General features: G+C 40.0%; 1 protein-coding gene across 1 annotated transcript in view; it reads right to left on the bottom strand.

Annotated features, from left to right (window-relative positions):
* The window catches only part of LOC146000289 (sodium/glucose cotransporter 4-like), a 108,372-nt gene that overhangs the window by 71,047 nt on the left and 15,208 nt on the right, over positions 1 to 22,117 (bottom strand). The window contains exons 2-4 of the mRNA XM_083137782.1: positions 16,698 to 16,769; positions 15,336 to 15,440; positions 10,807 to 10,866 (exon numbers count right to left, since the gene is read on the bottom strand). Coding sequence (XP_082993908.1) covers positions 10,807 to 10,866; positions 15,336 to 15,440; positions 16,698 to 16,769 — 237 coding nt within the window. The remainder of the gene's footprint in view (positions 1 to 10,806; positions 10,867 to 15,335; positions 15,441 to 16,697; positions 16,770 to 22,117) is intronic.

Genomic DNA, 22,117 nt, shown 5'->3' with positions numbered 1-22,117 from the left:
AACTGATTTGCTCCACCCACCCGCTTTCTCCCCTTCTCTACCAGTGTAGGAACTTTCTCCATCTCACATAATTGCACGATATCCACCCATTATGAAATAGGCATAACTAGTGAGGAGGCCCGAGAGTCCAGATTGACCGCAAATTTTGGAATTTCTCGATCACCGTGGTGGAATAACCGCGAAATCGACTACAAGCTAAACGCGAACGGAAAAAAAATGCGAAGGTATAAGCGCGAAAGAAATTACAGTGAAACGGATTAATTCCAAATCCAAAATTGAACACAGGAATAAGCGCGAAACGGATTTACCGCGAAAATTTCACTTTCGCGGTTGTTCTGGCGACCCTCTCGATCGACACATTTTGTAAATAAGAATCGCCAAGGTGTACACTCCGAAAGTAAACTCCTAGTTACACATCTATGTTCAAATGCGTTTTACCAGGTTGATACCCAAACCTAACCTCCGTGGCTTTTTATTCTTGTGGGTATTGAATGATATTTTCGTATAGCTTTTAAACTTGAAAATCAAAAACCTTTAAAATGGCATTACGAACTTTAGCTCTTCTATTTGGGTGTGTACAACATTTCTAAAGAGAAGCATAATTCCTTGTTACGTTACTCTCTACGATGAACAATTCTTGTATTTGAATTTGTTTTATTTTAGGTCACTTTTCTGTCACTTTGGCCTAATGGCGTCGATGAGGATTAATAGTAAATAGATGAAACGGAGGAAGGGAAATCGCAAACATACACGGACAGGACACAGAAAACAGACCAGTAGCGACGCCATTAAAAAGTTAAGAACGAGGGGAGGGGGCAGAGAGACGGATAGATGGAGATACACAAAAATTCTCAGAAGTTCGAAATTAATAGAGAATATTGTATGCGGTAATGATGATGGCATTCAGGGGCGATTCCTGCATGTAGGCAGTGAGTTACTTCCTACGGCTCATTTATACTTATTTCTAGTTCTCTACTTTTTAAGAGTTTAATGCGCATTATAAAATTATGAGCACACTTACAGATGACTAGGTTAGAGCTGACTGCTGGCTGTTCTTCGCTCCAGCCGCAGCCCAAAGATGATGAGGGGAGGGACACACTGACTGAGGAACCTCGCTGGTCAAACTACAGACAGATGTGTGAAGGACGGAAGGGGAAGTGCGGGGAGGGGGAAAGGTTGAGCAGCAACAGAGAGCAGGATAAAAGATCAACGTAGGAAGCATCAGAGCCAGCAAAATGGTACTAAACCGAGCACACAGTGGCGTACGCAAGGGGGGGGTTACCGGGTTTAAACCCCCCCCCCTTGGGCTTTTGAAATATTATGGAAAATGCTGTAGAAAAAAATAAAAATAGCTAATTTATCAGTCATAGATCTGCGACAATAATAATAATAAAAATAATAATAATAATAATAATTTGAATTATTATTCCCATGCAGCATGAAGAAAAACACAACATTCCAAACACAATCTAAGCGGCCGCAAAGTTCAATTTTAAAATTTTTCTTGCAAAAAGTCGCGCAGTGACTCTTGCGAGAATTGTGAAAATTCCTTGCTTCCTCGCAGTGTGCCGACCTTATTGCAAACGTTCTTCCCGGTACTGATTTCACGTCCCCTTGTGAACTCTCAAGTGATGCTGAATCTACATCCACATCATTAAATAATGTTGAAGAGGTGCTTTGTGAATCACCTAGAAGTGATAAATGTGTTGGAATGTCTATAAACTTACTTTTCAACGAAAACATAGACTCAGTATAATTTAGCAACATGTATTTTCGCACTTCATCATAATCATGGGCGAGTTCCATAGGTAAAGGTAATGTAAATTCCCCCGTGCATACAGCATCGTGCCATGAAGGCACACGTAGTGGTGTGGTGGGTCCCAAAGATTCTCGATCTCGAACTATTTTGCAGGTGATGTGATCAGCACCATGCTCCGGCATTCATGCATCCATTCATCCCCCAGGGTTGCTCTCATGTACCCATTGCTATGAGGCTGGGTGCGGAGACAAGGCTGGATAAATTCCAACCAATTCCGGGAATCGAACCCGGATATCCCACGAAGTTGTCAGACTAGACCAGCGCGGCTCCTTGAATAAGTTTTATATTTCGATTATTTCAATAAATTTAATATATTTGCTTGTTTTTATGGATTTTCTTCACACTTAAAATGTCTCACTTATCATATACAAATAACCGTTGACTAGACAATTATTTTGTAACAAAGAAACAAAAGAAATGTAATTTTGTTCTATTTCTTTCATAAATAGCAGCTGCATTAGTAGTAATTAAACTAATTAATTAATTAATTATAAGAATTATTAATTTATTATTATTATTAATTAAAGTATAATAAAACAATGGTAATGTGAATTTGTAGAAAGTTTTCGAAATAACACCCCCCTTGATGAAATCCTGCGTACGCTACTGCGAGCACAGTTTGATCTTTGTTGGCACTTAGCACCCTGCTTTTAGCATAATCTGAAAACGCAAGTTCCTGGGAGGGGGAAATCGAAATCAAAGGAATGTGTTTTCAGGAAATATAAATAAAATTATATCCACATCTTATTTCTACTTCACCATATGACATTTTTCAAATACAAGAAGGGAGTATGCCGACCGAGCGACAAGCTTTTTACAACGATGCCACGATTCATCCTCTATCTTTTCTTTATGCTGACCAATTAAGTTCGTGAAGAAATTTTAGGGCAGGAAATCGGTAGAAAGTTGGGGGTAAACCCTTTTCAAGTTCTATGCTGAACCCATTTCGTTTTTTGAGTCATTGTACACAATTTTGTGGGAAAATTAACAATATTACATAACTGTAGTGAATAATAAGTAACGTAAGTTCAAAACTCAAAAACTAGATTCATAATTTAACTTAAAACTACAGGTATCCGGAAAAAAAGTGATTAAAAATAAATCCAAGCAAAATGTAGAAGCATTTAGCATAATTTCAGTTTAAGCAGTACTTTTTATTATCCTCAATCTACACGACGACAGGGAGAGGGAACAAAATCGAAATTCTTGCAATCTGAAAATATGAAATATCGTCGATGCTATTTTCGTAGGTTTTTGTAGGTTCACATTTAAATAATTTCATAGTTCAAAGTGAGGAGCAAGGGCCCCTTGCCATACCTTGAGCATGGACCTGCAGCTAACATTTTAAATGCAAAGGATAGTACAAGCAATACGTGTGAATGTAATTGAACGCATTATTCAAACCTTCCTCGGTTTACCATAACTTCTTCCTACATCCCACAAAAGGCTACTGATGGCATTAGATATTGATAGTCAAAATATTGTTTTAAAAAAACCGGGGCCAAGAGTGGTAGACGATTTTCTGGGGAAGTCATGCCACTCAAATGGAATAAAAACATGATATATATATATATATATATATTGTTTGGATAGCGCAAAGTAACAAGAAAGCACACAAAGCAGCCTTAACAATTGACTAAAGTAAGTCGGTTTTATTTAAAAAATGAATGTTTCTGGCAGTTGGTTTTCTTTCATTAACGTGTGAAATATAAATATGTAAACAAAACGTCATTGTTTCGCGGTTAGGACATGCCGCAGTGCTTTTCGTCAATCTGTTTCCACTCTTGACGATTGTTGTTTTGTTCTCTTTGTGTTTCTTAGAGCAGCGGCGTCTTTGATATTTGTCTTCCTTTTTTCGACTTAATTTACAATTGAACAAATCGATTTTAACAGCCGTAGTTCATTCGCAACGTTTTATTTTTAGTGTTTGCGAGCTGTTGGCGGAGTTTGTGGCATGATGGTGAGTGTTTACGTATTATACCCGCATAAATTTTTTTGCTATTATTTGGAGAGAATTCGTGTGTAAATCAACGCTCTTTTCATCTTTTCTGACTGCGTCTGTGTGAAGGTAAAATTTTAATTAATCTTGTATAGCTAGACTTCTAAGAGGCAGGACATTTTCTCCCCCCCCCCCCCAGATATATATAAAATATTGTATGCAAACCTTGTCCCTTCCAATTTATTTTCAGTTGCCGCCTCTTGTATTGTGCCAGCAGATAAAGAGGGCTTAACATGTCGGGTAAACGAGTTAGTATATCCGATTATTTTAGACAAGATAGTATAAAGTCAACTTGATGATGCCATCCATAAAAGTCATTCTGATGCCAGTATAGAGGAATTTGAAGTTATTTCATCAGTTGAAGTTGGTTCAGAAGACACGATCGAAGAAGACGTATCGGTAATTCTGCTGTTTCAAACTTTCCTTCCAGTGATATTGCCGAAAATCCGATTCCAATTTCCGTCATCCTAAAAACGCTGCCTGCTTTGACCGTCATTTTAACTCTGTCCTTGGGTGGAGCAAGCGGAGCGACCGCGGCAGGAGCCGTTTTCTGGGGGGCGCCAGTGATCAAATTAAACTTTTAACACCTGTAAAAAAATGAGAAAACCTACAAAAATAATAAAAAATATTGAATAAATTTGATTAAAATGGTTATCCAGAATTCTCTTTACTATTCCAGTAACCATGACTAAATTAATTTTCATAAATTAAATCTTTCTTGTTATCAGTTGAAAATAATTTTCCCCATCATTGTTGCTAGTTTACAAGCTTCATTTGTATTGTAAAAAGCATAGAGAAGCTTTTCTTTAACCGATGAAAGCGTATTTCGCTTTATATATATATACAGAAGGTCGTTTCACGTCCATGGTAACAAAGTTAGAATCCACCTCACCTTAAGAAAAACCGTGACGTCACGAGCGGTGGTGCTCCACGTGATACCCCTGTCTTGCAGCAATGGCCCTGCAGCAGAGTTTCCATTGGAGGAGACTGTGTTGAAGAACACATTGGTCCAAACGATCATATTCCTCCTGACAAGCTTTCCAAAGACCCTCAATTGTGCGGGCCCGTCTGCTTCCCAAGGCTCGTTTCAACAACGGAAACCCACAAAAATCCATGGAAGAGGCATCGGGGGATTTCACAGGGATGTCTGTAAAGGGGATTGCATGAATGCCCGTTTCACGTGCCATCCGATCCATGTATGCCTGCGTGGACTTTGCCGTATGACTGGAAGCCTTGTCCTGGTGGATGACAACACAAGATGTGTCGCTGCCATAGAGAGAAGGAATATCATGTCTGTAAAGTGGCTCCAAAATATTCGTCTGGTAATAGGCTGCATTTATTTTAGCTTTTTTTCCACTCTGCGCAGTGGAAGTTTGCCGTTATGGCAGTAACCACCAACAACCATAAACCCGTGTGGAAAACTTTCAGCACATTCACGTACCCACTCAGATCGACGTCTTGCATCACGTGGACGATAGTAGATGACCCTTTTATTACCACAACCCGACAGATACACCCATGCTTCATCCAGGGACACCCCATACTTCCAGCGGTCCCCTGCCAGATGGCGTTCGTAGAGCTTCCGACTGTTGGTCTTCCTCTCCTGGACATGTGAGGCACGCAACTTATGAACTTGAGCCTTGTGCTTCCGCACAAGTTGTAAATCTTGGGCTATGATGTGATTCACAGTTGCAGGGAAATATTGCACTGCCTGTGCAATCACTCTTTGCGTTGCAGGGTTTTCACATCGCACCAAGGATCTCACTTTCCGCACAACATCGGAGGAACGCTTGGGCTTGCGGTATGTCCGATGCCCACTTTGACTGGTTCCAGCAACAGGTACGGTGCAAGCTTTATGGCGCTTCAACACTGCATTCAACACCCTTCTTTGACACATGGAATGCTTTCATGTGACACTGTTTAATTATCTGGCTATAACTATAACCAACGTCGGAAAGGGCACAGATGTACCCCTCCCAAAATACTGGAATTTTTGATGCCATATAAACACTCACTCACACACCAACCATTGTCTTTGAAAGTCAACACACAGTACTTTCGTCCTACTGGCTCTGGCTACTCTGTGCTGTGCCTACGTGCTGCTCCCTGGTGATCGAAATCGTTACCATCAACGTGAAACAACCTTCTATATATATATATATATATATATATATATATATATATATATATATATATATACACACAAATTCAGATTTATATGTCGAATTTTTTAACACAAAAATGTCTTAATAAATATTTGCATTATAGGTATGAACTTAAGTCATGAAGAAGAATGCTCCAGTACAGCATAACGTTGATTAGGGGGGGGGGGGGGCACCCTCATGCAACGTCGTTCCACCTTGAAAAATTCCTAAGGCCGGCCCTGGGATCACTGAACCAGAGCCCACCTAAAAATATTTTATCCACCCTTGAGCCCTGAGAAATATTATTGGCGACGTCACTGCTCCGGAGCTAGATATTTTGGCGCACTAAGCAGGATTGTGGTTTGGCACCCCCATCCCGCACTACTAAGCACCGGCATTTTATGCCTTTGATATTTTCTTCTTACGCCGTGATATTTACATCCTACAAGTTTTGAAATAAGGAAACAAAGAAAAACTCATTAAAAAATAATATAGTTTATATTTAAAGATTCCTAGTAAGCTTTTTTTACAAAAAAAATTAAGAATATATCGGTTGTCTTGGTGTCTGAACAACATCTTTAAAACGTACTATTACCAGGGACGTCGGAACCGGGGGGCAGGGGGGCGACTTGCCCCCCACTCATCATCGAGGGGACAATATAGTCTTTTTGCCCCCCACCCCCGGTCGCATGCTAAAAATGAGACTATATTTTTTTGAACTTATCTCTGGTTTTGAAAAAAAAAAATGGAAAAAAATATTTTTGCGCTAGTTGGATCAACGTAGCCTCAAGTTTTCGCTACCAGCAAGAAGTAAGTGACACAAAGATTGACGTGTAGATTAGAATTGCATCCACGTCTCCAGGTTTCCATTGAATCTACCAGGTTTTGTACGTACAGGCGAGGTCGGTGGGAATCAATAAATCCAGTGTACCTCGGTGGGAAAGGAGTGGGAAACGAGGGGTCAGAGGACAGCTTCATTTTAAATCTCTTCTTTTCCATCTACGATAAGACGAGACTAGATCCTCCAAGACTTGTCGAAACGAGACGAAGAACGAGACAGACCTCTTTAAAAATCTAGAAGGAGAAGCGAACAGAACGGGTATTTACACTTCAAGACGAGACCCAGTGCAAGATAGGCACTTATTTACAAGTGGCCACAAGACCGAGAACGTAAACCTCTCCTTCCAGACATGCCGAGAGACTGACAAGTACCGTCTCGATCATATCGGTGCTGTTCCCTCAGTGGCGGAATAACAACTTTACGGTGATCCCCTCTCAACATAACAGAAAAAAAATATATTTCTCCTGTCCTCAATTGCCCGACCCTGTGGCCAAGTGGTTAGCACATCGCGCTGCGACGCCAAGGGTCCCGGGTTCGAATCCCGGTCGGGCTTGGTTGTTTGTAAATGTCCATTCATCAATTTCATCATTTCATCACTCATCCCCATCTTCGCAAATTAGCCAAGAGGCACAAAACGCGAAGTAAAATAAATCAATCCTGTCCTCAATTATCTCTACCATTTGCCTAAAGTTCTTTCCAGTGTTTCGATCTTTCGCCCCACAACTACGTAGCTGTGCAAATTATTTATGAATATCAGATAAATTTGAATTAGCCGCCCCCTGTTAATGAGATCCACGCAAACACACACGATCCTCAGATGAAAGTTGACACCCCACAGCCTGCCCCAATCTGCGCTCTTGCAGCAATTTTGGCAATAACTTCTCTCGAAATTTCTTATCTTTCAGCGCCCGGGGCCACAGTCGTAGTCAATCCAGGGTTCCCTGGAACAGCGCTTTTCCGAAAATTTTGAAAGTTATCTAGAAATTGTGATCGATGCATTGAGGTTATAACGTTGCATTTCATTACCCGTGCATATGGCACGTGTCATGTAGGCACATTTAGGGGATCTCTGCCATTTTGGAGTTCCTGTAACCCAGTGGCGTAGCATGTGCATTTCGGGTGGGAACGCCAAGTCCAAAGGAAGGGTCGGCTCTTTTTTGCTTAATAATTTACTTATGGAATTAGTCGCCACAGGTATTTTATTTGCCTGAAGTCAGCTGTTTTCAATAAAACATCATCCATGCATGTTTTAGCTAGAAAATGAGAGATGCCTTACTATGCAACAAATGTTTTGAACTCTGGTGTTTTATACCTTTCGGCATGACGCAGGTCATTAAAAAACCTACCTGAATCACAAGCGCCTCTGAACAACAGCAGACGTCATTGTTGTGGATGATCCAACTACCGATTGATTTGGTTTATTTTACTTCGCTTTTCTACCACTTTTGGTTAATCGCGAATATGAATATGAGTGATGATATTGATGAAGGGACACTCACAAAGAACATCAGTGGTGACCAGAATACTGCAATACCTCTGCTAAGAGTAAATTTCTCCGTCGAATATTCTCACTTTGTGGTCTTTAAAACTGAATGGCGCCCTAGGTTTCAGCCCGCCTAGCCTATCCCTCGCCATGGACCTTAGTCCACTTTAGGGTTGCCACTGACAACCCAGTATGGGATTGTACTAGCTGAAAGTCCATGTGCCAGAGCCTTCTTTGCCAGCAAAAATGCGATTTCCAGTGTTTACTACGTTGAAGAGGCGTTGACATTTGGGTGTTTTCCAGGCCATCCCCGCTAAGTACTATTACCTCCGCTACAGAGTGAACGAAATCGCCTTTGTTAGAAAAAAAAGTTTTACGTTGGCAACTGTAATCCATTTTACAGCAGGTAAAAGGGTATTATCAACAAGTGCATTGTTGAGTCGCTCAGTTTACAGCTCTAATCAGTTTGTTTTCGCCTTCACAGCATAACAGTGGAAACTTCTAAAATTAGATAGAACTCTGCAGACAAATGCTCTTCTTTCTTTTCTTTTTCACCAAGGTGAAAGGGATCAAGGACTGTTTAGTTTCTCGAACAAAGGCTTGTAGCTTTTCGCAGGAAGTGCAAAAGGAAGATAACTTGACCATTTGCCCACATGTTCGCAACTGCAAAGGAATTTAAACACGCGTGTTTTCGAAGAGACAAGGCCACGACAAGGTGCTCTTTTCTCGGTGAGAGGAATATTATCGCTTTTTTTTTAAAAAAAAAACAAAAAAACACTAAGATTGGTCTTGCACTGGACTGTTCGATCGCCGAAGACGCGCCCAACTCGAGTGGATGTACCAAACTCGAAAGGGGAAGTAAGTGAAGTGAAACTAAGCGAATCTACGTTGCAGAGTGTTACTTTCATATCAGAAAATAACTGAGGGTGGAATTTGTTCAGATATTATGAATTGATTTTATTTCTTTATCTCATCAAAATACTACTTCATAACCTTATTTACAAAAACTGATCCGCCGACCTTTGTGGCGGAGTGGTTAACACAGCGCGCTATACGACGCCAGGGATCCTGGCTTCGAATCCCGGCCTGGGTATTGGCACTCTTTGTGAGTGATCCTTCATCAATTTCATCATCACCACTCATTCTCATTTTCGCGATTAGATAAAAGTGGCGATGCAATAAAATTACGGTCAAACAGCCAGTAAAAGAATGTAATTCAGAAATCTTGCTTACCTTAAAGGCATCTGTACGCTGCAAAAGTTCATGCAGTGACACACTGTATTTCTGCTTACATTTGTATTTCTAGACTCGAGGCGAAACAGACTTGGCTCACAGGACCGAAACAAGAACGAGCGAGGCATTTTCAACTCTAGACGAGAAAGAACGAGACCATCCCTATTTCCCAGTTATTTTCCTACAGCATGCTAACCACTTGTATAATTTTATGAAGAAAAACTTACTATTCGAATTACCTTAGTGTGGGGAATTAGTGTTTCTCCTTATGAGAAATGGCCGCGGTCGGCGTCGACCTCCGCATTTTTAAATATAAGCTTTATGCAACCAGAATTCTCTTATAATTTGAAATGAGGGATATCATTTTTTGAATTTGCCGAATCTGCAAAATACAAGCAAGAGGGCGAAAATGCAAAACGTTTTAATCTTATTTTAATTGATTCGAGCAGTACAATCAGTAGATAAAAATTGCTAACCGGAATAACCGAAACAGAATAAAATGTTTTCGGTACAAATATTTAGCAATAAAATCTTAGATGCAATTATTAATTATTCCAATTTCTAGGTCATTTCACTGATATTTTTATCCTTAACTGTATAATTTCTGCACGAAATACATAAAACCACGACGACAATTCTCGAGAACAGATTGAAGCAAAAATATTACCCTATACTATATTTTCCTACTGGTGGATACTATAACCATTTCTGCGGAAAATTTACTGCTACAAAAAACGATACCCTTTCCCTTACTTCCGATCATCAACGTTACGACCCCCTAAAGCAAGAGTCGCTGTCAAAGTAGATTTTCTATAATGATAAAGCCTTGCAGAGTTTGTAAGGGACAAACCTAAACACATCACATAGAATAAGAACCCAGAATGCTACAAGAAGGAATTCAAAGAATACCACGTGGACCTTGCCGTGATATATTTAAGGAAGCCTTCAGTGAAAGACAACTTGTTGTTTGGAAACTAACCCTCAGAAATCGGTGCAACTTTTAGTACCGAAGCGACATGCAAGCTGCACGTGTTGCTCGGTCTGGGTCGTTTTCTCAATGATGTGTATTATGTCGCCTTGGTCTGTTGGTGCATGCGTGGTGAATGCTTTCTTATAGAGTGAAGGGGGCTTGTTCGCTTGGATTTGGAACCCTCTTGTCGCTTCGGTCTGAAATATCCCTAAGAATTCTATAAAGTGCTATAATAAATTAATGTAAACTTTAAATGATGAGCCCAGTTGAATGTGCTGGAATTAGTCCAAACAAATAATGTAAGAGAAAATACTCACTCCACTTGCAATGAATACTGGCAGAAACACCCATCCTAGCAGCTGCAAAAGGACCAGCGCCTGTAAAGAGAAATTGTATTGTTAGTGTAAACAGCACGGAACTAGTTCTTGAGGGGATACTCGTATACATATTCTTATGATAAATCTATACACGTGGGAGAATACAAAAGAAAGGAAGGTTAAAGAGTACGGACGTTATTGATTATAAGGCCTTGGTTTGCCATAGGGGAGATTTTTTGGGCCTTCCTGGCTACATTAAATCGGAAATCAATGTGATAACTGATGTACCCGGTGATGTTCTTTGCACGAGGGGAAGCCAGAGTTCTTACATTTTACAGGTGCGACAGAGATCTGCAATTTTATATAATTGTGGGTGGATTTTTTTAGGACTGTGTGTGTCTGGTTACGTCATTACAAAAATTTGTATTTAATGTTGTAAACCGAAGTTTCGAACACTAGATTACAGAAGGTGTCATATTGGACAAAATTGAGTTTCAGGCCACAATATGATTCGTCCATATTCAGGGGAATTCTTGACATGTGGACAGGAATGTCCATCATAGGAGACAGTAAAACGATAGAAACAGAAATGCAAATGCAGTCGCAAGAGTCTACAAGATGACACAAGAGAAGGGGAAAACGGAAAATCAGTCCATGTAGGTGACAGACTAGACTTCCTGAAACCACGGCCCATGAACCATTGCAGCCGTCTACGGGCTGGTGGCGAGGGATGGGAAACTTCAAACAGAAAAAAATTCCGCCTGCCTTCAGCGGTCTACCTACTAAAACCCATAGTGGATAAGTAAACTGTGGATAGCTCTTCCCAGTCTACCCAGCCACACCGAAGGATGAAAAATCAAATGTGAAAACGAGTGTCACATAAGAACCGTGCCTTCGATAATAAATATTTCTATTTAAAACTTATAAAACCTGTAGGAATGGGATACCTATCACAGTTAGACTACTGTACTGTATCAACATATTTCTTTGTTTTATTAGCCTCCAATATAAATAAGTTAAGAAATTGCTTAAATTTTATCTTTGTTTTCGTAATACGTTGTCTCGTTTCACAATCTACATTTTGGTTATGTTAAATAAGACTTAGCGCTGCATTATTTTAAATATATGAATATGTAGGGCAGAAAACTGCTATGTATATTGGTCATAAAGAGAAAAAACAAACATGTAAGCTTAAGTGTAACCACAAGCCATAAAAAGTAATCTAATTTAATGTTGACTTTCAGAGCTAAAATAGCCATATAGCATAATACGCTGACTGTGAGCCAGTATGTAAGTATGTATGGCTTTATTATTATTATTATTATTATTATTATTTAAAGAAATGACTAATTGTGATAAGTTGCATAGCTGCAAGCTCAAATTCAACCTTTACAGGAATAAGTGCGACAGCAACCACAAGGACCGCGTTATAATGTCGCGATCGCTTTACTCAACACCAAGGTCATCGTCGCAGTCAGTATTGGGACTCGTGAGCTATCTGGTTTCCAGTGTAGAAAGACATGTTAGAAGTAATGGGAATCGTCTCTCTCTAATCGCCTGAACCTTAAAGCGACTGCTATGCCAGAGAATCTACCATTGAGATCCAAGATGTCTACTTAGGCAACGATAGAAAATGTTCTGCAAACTTACCTTGGTTATGTCTACTAAGCAACTCGATTATAACAAGCTGTGCATTGCTCGACCACGTTGCAACCCTTTGGAATTACAAGTGATGTGCACATACTATACAAGAGTGCATCTGTATTTGTGTCTGTCGACGTTGCATAGGTTGGCAGATAACGCAATATGACGTCAGCTGCTACCTTTATGAACAAGATAACCCTTCAATATTGATGGAATGCAACAAACTGAGAAAACAATTTAAAAAAAGAAGTCCATCCAATTAAAAAAAACTAGCTCTCCGTCATCCGAGGCAATGCGGTCTCCTACCCACACACTTTTAAACGGCTTCTTATGACACGAAACATAAATCAGTAGCAGTACAATCCAACACCATTACAAAATATTTGCCCCCCTTATTTCACAGATTATGTATTTATTAATCTTCCAGGCAATAATTTGAATTTCATAGATTTGAAGCTGGTCCAGACTTTATACAGGGACACTAGGAAAATTCATCTCGAGACTCCATGGCAGATGCCCTACCGACTGGACCACTGCAGCTAAATTATTTTGGTGTATATCGCTGAATAACGCACTCGACTAAGAAAAAGACGGATTTTCTCGCCCATGATCTTGAAATGTGCCTATCGATTTCATTTAAGTGAACTACAGTTCCAGTCATTCAATAGTTGCTCGCTCCCCTTTGCCCCTCCCATCTCTTGAGCCTCCTAACTAACGCACTATATTGCAAAGGTTTTATTTGTTAATTTGTAGCACAAGCTATGCCAACTCCTATAATTTTCTTTCAAAAATAAGAAAAGCCTATACAGAAGTTAGAAAGTGTCAAAATGGGACTAAAAACTTGTATGAAAATATATCTACAAAAAAAATGTATTGATGAATTCCTCACCAACTTTCCATTTCGACTTCTTTAGAGAATTAAAGTGCAAATAAAAATTGCTCTAAACTGTTTTATCTAATTATGGACATTTTTTACAGGAGAATGACCCTGCAATAACGAACGGACCGTGAAGAAAGATATGAGCTCTTAATACTGGGAAGACCATAAATGTATATCGAGGTAAGTGCTAATGCAAATGTGCATGACACGGCTGTTAGAATGGTTTGATAGTTTGTTTTCATTTTTCTTTTTTGTTTTAGTTGTTGCTGCCATGGTGTTTATGAAACCATTAACATTACATAAGGTCTGTTAAGAGTCTAGAGAGCAAAATCAGGAGGACATTTAGTCAGAATAACTACCTAGGTACTATCACGTTCAACTCTTGTACTTAGTAGCCCCATTGTTCCTGCATAATAACACTACGAGCAAAAGGAGAGGTTGAAACTACTTTCATTATACAGGGAGTGAAGTGGCAGTGGCAATCATGAATTTCTACTGCGTGGTTACATGTACTCAGGATATAAAATGTCGTATTTCGAGGGTTCATGGCGAGGCTTCAACGAACACAGAGTTACTGTAAAAAAAAGTTGTTCGTTTTATGTCCTCTACACTGTGTGAACGCATGTTGGTTTGGTGTTGTACGGCTATACCCTGTATGAGTAAAAGGAAAGCTATTCCTTACACAGTATCACGATGGCACATAGGCTAGAAATGTAGAGAATGGACACCACGTAGTCTCGATCTTGGCTGTAGCGAAAGTCATGTGACAGGGACAACGATCCGACTGTCTTTACACATTGAGAAATTATTTCAGTTGTCACCACCACCTATAGCGCGCATCCACGTGAGACGTTAAATAAGTAACACCTTTTCATAAGACTCAACAAAACAAATACACACACGAATCATTAATGTACCAAGGAAGATTTACTAAGTTCATAAGCAAACACAGCGGCTAAATATATTCAGCACTCTTGACATACAAAGTAATAAAACTTTGTGTTCCTCTCACACTTTAATCCTTGACAGCACCTTCTTCATTGCTTACAGTCGAAAAAACGTAATCACTTGGATTTTGATGTTAAACATAGGAAACAGAGCACCCTACTGCAACTCCGAAGAAAACATTTTCGTACATTCCGATTTCATTTGATAGTTCTTTTACAGCGCAAAGATATTAGTTAATATGAGTTTAGAACGAAAGTGTTTGTCTCCGTATAATATCACGAAGCAAACAACATTTATACCCCACCTCCGAATTAGTTACTTTTAATGAAAACGAAGGGTGCATTGCAGTAGCGGCGATTTTGGGTCAGTTGCCCCTCATCCACTTTTCCTCCCCGCACTATGGCCTCTTTATTCTAAGCTTTGCCTAGCAAGAAAAAGTACCACCCGCGTTTTGGCACCCAATCGCCGCTACTGGTGCAACGAACATAACAGTGCGTCGCTACGAAACTCTCAGAAGCGATTTGCGTAATTTCCATGCCAGAAGGCGCAATTTTTTCTTCACGGTACCTCCGAATGCTCTATTGTGTAGCTCCCGCATTCTTTGTAGAGATAAACAAAAGGCAAATGTTACCATATTGGTCCGGAGCTACTCCGCGGACTATACGCTGGTTTGAAGCGCCAGACGTTGTTGTGAGAAAATGAGCAGAAAAATGAAAGGGGAATTTTTATAGAAGTAACCTTCTATGGTGATGGTGTCTCCGATCCATGTTCATCATATTCTCTCCTCTTCCTCTTCGTAAATATACTATGCACCGAATATCAGTTTCCGTGTGCGACATTTCTGTTCCTCTTGTCCCTGCCTCCTCCTCCGCATAAGCATCAGCCCAACCATGAGCTCTCCAGATCTGGTGCCGTGCCAACCACTGATGGGTTTCGTGCTTATGCAACTTTACTCAGCTCTTAATATAAAAAGATAGCGAGAAGTTCCAGAACTACCAAGGGAAATATTGCTTCAAATCTACATGTATTTCCATCATACTTGTCTAGGGATTCTTACGTTCAGTTCGAAGGCGCCGACTCCTATCCCAGCTGCTGCTCCAGATCCCGCCAGCCCGATAAAATGGTCACTGCCTATGTTGCTCGCAAACAAAGACGCTCCAACCTGCAAGGAGATAAAGAGTCAATTTAGTCGTAATATATAAGTTAGTAGGGAATGTCGATTTAGTCATAATAGTTCACGAAAAGGTCCTGCTCCGGTTGTTTAGTGTTCCCGACCTAAGGCACAGATATAAAATTAAATGGGTGTAGAACGAGCATAAGGGACTATGTGCATCGGAATTGTCTTCTACCACATCATAGAGCGAGGAACATTTTAGTTATATCATACAGTTATAATAAGGATACCATTCTAGTTGTTGCAAAAATTTCGAGTCAAACAAAAATAGCGTCAAACTTAACACTGTGCAGTGTATTCAGACCACTAGTTACCGTTACTTACACGTGCTACGAATTAACTTGGAGGGGGGAGGATATGGGGATTTCCACGTCACTATATCCAAAAATCCCTGGTAACAAAAGTAAATCTTCGTCCTGCCAGATATATTACCATCCTCGCCCCCCAACAATTAGTGTTGCCCACGGGACGAGACGGGACAGGCTTTTAAAAATTCGAGACGAGACGAGATTGATCATGTGTCCCGAGACAAACTAATATTTTCGAGACGAGACAGCATTTCACAGCATTTCCACGAGACGAGACAGGCCAAAGTCTCGTCTCGTGGGCAACACTACCAACAATATTGCTGTCACATTTACTACACAAATATTTACCATATGAAAATTGTTAATGAAATTAATTTTTCATGCTTTCAAACAGCGTCAGTACAGTACAATCACAGACATGATATTGAACCATGGGCGTCGCCAGACATTTTTGTACTGCGAATCAGGCCATTGATAAAACTTGAACAATAGAAATAATAATAATTATCATGGTTGTGATTATTATTATTATTATTATACAATAATTATTATGAATTAATAAATATAAATCAGTTTTATTCCAAATTTATTATTATATCCTCGGGGATACTTTTGCACATGATCCACCACATGAGTGAATATCCAACATAATCGCTTTTCATTACCTTTCTACATTTCATATAGTTATTCTATTTTGTTATTAACTTTTACACACATCCTTCAAGAAAAAGCTTTAAAAGTTTGGAGGAAATTTTAGTCGTAAATTTATGTTGTGACCTCTCACATAAAACTTTAATTTTGGAACTTTGAAAACGTTGGAACCATTTATTCTTTAGATTTAATGGTAGAATATGAATACAGCTATAACATGCATCCTGCATTCTCTTCTATTCTATCAAAACGAACAGTTTTAATTCATATACTATACTGAACTTACCGGTAACCAGCACATGTACCTTCCAGCGAGGAAGTATCCGGAAATTGTATTTCTGTTTGGGCGACATGTTGACTGCAAAATAAAAAAAAGAACGTAATTAGAAATATCAGATATATCGACAGTTTTTTTTTTAACGAAACATATTACGAATTATATGTAGAATTCGCATAGAACAATTTATTCATAACAATTCTACACAAAATGATTGCAAAAACCTATCCAGGATGGCGAATTGCACAGAGGAAGATTTTTTTGTTTTCAACTGTTTCGCTTTAAAATACAAAACAAGATTTAGTCAGCATACAGGTATTTTGTGATGATTAGATAAAACTGATGAAGGGGCGCTTTAAGGAACGCTCATATCCAGGAAAGTGCTCGAACTTTCGGTGGTAAGGTCGTGTGTCTACCACTCAACATGCTCGGCTGCCGAGGTTGCTTTAGTGCGCATAAACGGATATTTGATCATCATTTTGACCATTATAAAATTAGAAAAGAACATCGTATCATTTCCTTTTAATGAACAGAAAAGTTCGTACTTCTGTGCACCACATTAAGTTTTATTTGAGTTGCACTCTTTTATTTGTATATTGCATTGCACCTCATGCTAAGAAATTCTCTGTGCCGGATATCATTAAAATAAAATGTGTAATTCTGGCTATACTTATGTTCTCATAAAACCATATACCCCAAATATATAACTCATTTCTTGTCAACAAACGTTCTTTCACTACCAGTGCTTATCACCATACAAGAGGGAGGTGGAACTTGCGCATTTGTTGCCAAGTGTGCGTTTGTTGGAGGGTTTTCGCCAATATGTGCTTTTTAGCAATTTCATTTGGAGAATATATTCGTTGAAAACAATTTAACTTTTGTATTTCTTTGGGTATTTTTTGTAATTTTACGTCGCTTTTCTGCTACGTTTGGCAAATCGCTACGATGAGAATGAGTGATGATTGGATGAAACTGATGAAGGAACATTCCCACAGAACACCCCATGACCAGGTCAGGAACCAGGGAACTTCGCCGACGAGATCGACAGTAGAGCTGTGCGATATCGATATCGACTCCATACATCGACTATCGAAAGCTTCGACGTTGATATCGATGCAACCAGTGGTCGAAGTGAGGGGGGTGGTACTCCCCAGCTAGCGAAATTTTCTCAAAGGATTCCCCCCAGTTAACCCCAAGACTCGACAAAACATCCCTCCTCCAGCTAACGTTTTCCATCTCAAGCTCTGGATATAACTACTAATTTATCTTTTACTCTGACACTTGAAGAAAATGTGATATTCAGACAATTATTCAAAGTAAGGATGGCATTCAGAAATGGTCTTACCTAGACTTTATTTTCAGGGAGGGTAAACAAACTTTTTATCCCGGGGAGGATAAACAACACTTTTTCCTGAGGAGGGAAAAAAAAACATTTTCCGAAGAAGGAAAAAAAATCCGAGGAAGGGCAATGCTTTACTTTTAGTTATTTGAAAAGGGAATGACATTTATTTTACTTGCCACGTTATAAACAGAATGCAAAGTTTCATCTATCGTTTTGCAGGGATACGCCCATGGTCGAGACAAGACTTTGTAATGTCTTTGTCTCGTCTCGAGTTTAACATGCATGTCTTGTTTTCGATCTCGTCATGATTTATCCGTCTCGAATCTTTAAATATGTATATTGTATAAAAAAGAAATACAGCGTTGTTCCCGCACAAACACTGACAGCGTACGAGGCAATTATCGCAAACAACTTTCCTATGAAACGTTTTCTCTCTCTGACGTCTCGTTTCGACTCTGTGATCCCTCGAAAAACATAGTATGATCCTTCATATGCAACTACACAGTACAGGTTATAAGTTGCTACTATACAATGACTTAATAATTAATAATTCGTGGCGTAACAACCCGTGAGGGCCAGTGCCTATAAAAAAACAACCTGTTGTTACAACCTGTCCCCTTTCCCGCGCTAGGGAGCACTCGACAGTTTCGGTGCCGATGAGAAACGAGGAAAAAATCGTCTGCTGGGCAGGGAGGAGCGAATGGAAGCCAGAAGTGAGGCGCTTACGTAGACGCTGTTGCGACGTTGCGTATTTTAATTGGCTGCCTGGCTTGACTTTCCCCAGCACCGAGAAAAGCCAGGGAGCAACTAGCGCGGGAACCGGGACAGGTTGTAACAAACGCGGTATACCTACCGACTGCCGGCCTCACTCCCACCAGAGGTGGGAAATCATCCAACAGTTGCGGGGCGAAATCTCAGCAGAAAAGTTGTTACGCTTCCTTCAGGAGACTCGAACCTGCGCGCGTCCCCTAGCCGGAGCCGAAAGCTTGCGCCGACCGCAAGGTCACGGTGTGGTCAAATTAATAATTATGAACCAAAAAAATTGGTTTAGGTAAATATTCCAATCATACCAAAGGTTTGAACGACACCGAGAGTCTCGAACACTAAATCTCGGTCTCGTTTCGATTTTATACAGGTCTGTCTCGTTATCTGTCTCATGTCGACAGTCTGGAAGAATCGATATCAGGTTTCATCATCCTTAATTCAAACGATCCGTGACCTTTTGCATTGCTTTCAAATATTCACAAATTCAAATTCTACATTACTAGTGTATTTTGCTTCGCATTTATTTCAATAGAATAGGCTTACAGTTGTTTCGCTTGATTCAGTTGCCTGAACTCTCTCCGAGACCTGATCAGCAATGGCCAGACACAGCTGAGCGTTGAACTCAAAACTTCCCTTTTCATTAAGCGGAATTAAGTCAAGTGGCGACGGAGCAAACAAAGCACCAGAAAGGAAGTCAAAGAGCGGGAATCAAGCTTGTAGTAAATAACTGGAAAGGAATGTGATGCAACGCTTGCCGCTCGAAAAGAAAACCTTGAGCAAATTTGCGAAGAATCCTTGCCTCGTCTGAGAAACCACTTTACATTAGTTCAAACATGCCCATTCTGCGTTATATTAGGGTGGAACATGACGTTTCATCACAATGAGATCAAAAGTATTGATATTGGAGCAAACTATCTAACAGACTGGTGGCTTTATCTGTGATGGTTAATCTTCTTTCGGGACTTTCTGGCTTGATGTCCACTTCCGTTTATCTTACCTGACCTGAAATTATTTCAGCTTAGTATACGTATATACTTCTTGCCATTGATGCAGGAACGGGGGAGGGAGGTGTTACAGTGGTACGTTGTACCGCTGCAAATTTGTGGGAGGAGGTACAGTACCTCCCTAAATCATTTGATTCTAATTGTACCTTGGTATCCCTCCCCGCTCTCAAATAATTTCACAGACGCTTGATGCTGCCGTTTAAATAAACTCGTTTTTTATAGCTAAATGCAAAACTTTTGTCTGCATTGTCTCCCTGACCAAAAAACTGAAACCACCAACACGAAACCTATTATAATACATTGTGGCATTGACTACGTAACTTGATCTGTACTCTCGGTGACTTTTGAAGGGATGAAAAACTAAAGTTGAAAATTATCACAATAGAAATTAAATGCTCTTCTCTTTGTATTTTATTGTGAAAAATGATGCCAAAAAAATTATTAATTAGTTTTGAAATGTTTAATTACCATGTACAAGAAAAGATACATTTCTTGTAGAAGGACTCCAAATAATGTTCAACGCGATGTATTCAAAGGGGGAAAACTACACTACAATCAGCAATAAAATTTGATTGATTGATTTGTTGTTTTAAGTCCACTTTATGCACATTAGTCCTCCTCCGTGGCCGTGCGGTCTAAGGCACCTTGCTTTGGACGGCGGCTGCGGGACGGCATGGGTTCGATCCCGGGTTCAGTCTCCGGGAATTTTCGGCCTGTGTATAGGGCGGGTGGCAACCCACCATCGTGAGGAAATTGGGGAGCTTCGAATGAGGAAGCATAATCCGGTCGCGGAGACCTACTATAACGGCTGGGAATACGTCGGGCTGACCACCCGGCTATTCCAATACTGGTTGAAGATCTACACGCTTAGAGGTGACGAAAGAAAGCGTGGGAGAGAGACCGGCAGTCGGTAGGCCCTTCATGGTCTGTTACGCACAGGATTATTAGTATTTATTATGCACAGTAATTCTAATCGGGACTGGACCTACAGTTTAAAGTGGGATCCGAACCACTTGTGCCTCCACCGGGTATCGAACCCGGGACCCCTTGATTACAAGCCGACGACGCTACCACTGCGCAGCAATATAATTTATATGATATATTAGTTAATATGAACTGGAATACATTTGGGGATATTACATACAAGCTATGCTGATTTATGAGACAAAGAACAATTTCTCATGCCGTGGTCATGTTTCTTGTATGAATAGGAGGAATGCTTAGTTTCAACGCGCGAGTTCCATTAGTTACAGTCTTAAAGAGTGAAATGTTCAATGTAACTGAAGCTGAATCATATGAGTATCAAAAGTGGCATTGACTTTTAATTGACAGTGTCGAACAGGTCAAGCTGTAGCAGTTTGGACGCCACAACCCACAAATACACATGCCACCTGAACAATTTCAAGTTCAATAGGTCAAACAGCGTGGCAGACACCGACTGGAAATTCGCTCAGAGACTAGGTCAATGACAAGGACGTATCAAGGCTAACATCATACTCCGGGGTCCCGGATCTTATCTCGTCGCACGGTAGTTTCGAGTGTCACGATCGATAAACCCGCCAAGGGTAGAGATCGATAAACAGAAGTGACAACCCTGGTCAATCCCTTAAAGATAAGGTTCAGAGCACTGCAGAAGACGGAAATAAGAACCCTCACTTTGGATATACTTCACCTCACCAGATCAATTATTTCCAACGAGAATGGTGGTGAGCATCACCAAAACAAATTTGAAAGTGTGAAGTAATGACATTCGGATATTCTGTCTTTAATATGTCCACTATATGCACAGAAAGGCTAATCGGGACTGGGCCTACAGTTTAAAGTAGGGTCCGAACAACTATGTGCCAGTACCCCACTGTTTTGACACAGTTTCAGTTTTTGTCCTCCTTTAGTGCTTTTTAAAGTTCTTTTCAATCGTTTAGTTCTTACATTCTTTTCTTTTAATGACTTAAATTCATTTCATATAATTCTTTAAAGTGTTTATATTTCCTCTTTTGCACGGGCGCGTTTGTGAAATTATTCACAAATTACTGATTTACACTATTTAGTGTACATAAATCAAAATCTCGGATTGCATCAGTTTCAACGCAATATTTTGTTAAGAATGAGAATAATAATATAAATAACTGAGCACAGAACAAAAATCCACAGACGTAATTTTTGTTATTTTGCGTCGATCTTTTGCCACTTTTGGCTAATCGCGACGATGAGGTGAGTGGTGATATGATGAAGGGACTATCATAAAGAACGCCCAGGCTAAGGTTTCGAACCTGGGTTCCCTGACCTTGTAGCGCGCTGTGCTAATCACTTCACCACGG

This window comes from Lepisma saccharinum, chromosome 1, assembly GCF_977018435.1.
Source record: "Lepisma saccharinum chromosome 1, izLepSacc3.1, whole genome shotgun sequence".
Taxonomy (NCBI): Eukaryota; Metazoa; Arthropoda; class Insecta; order Zygentoma; family Lepismatidae; genus Lepisma; species Lepisma saccharinum.
The sequence above is the reverse complement of the archived record's forward strand: the minus strand, read 5'-3'. Positions and strand labels throughout refer to the sequence as shown.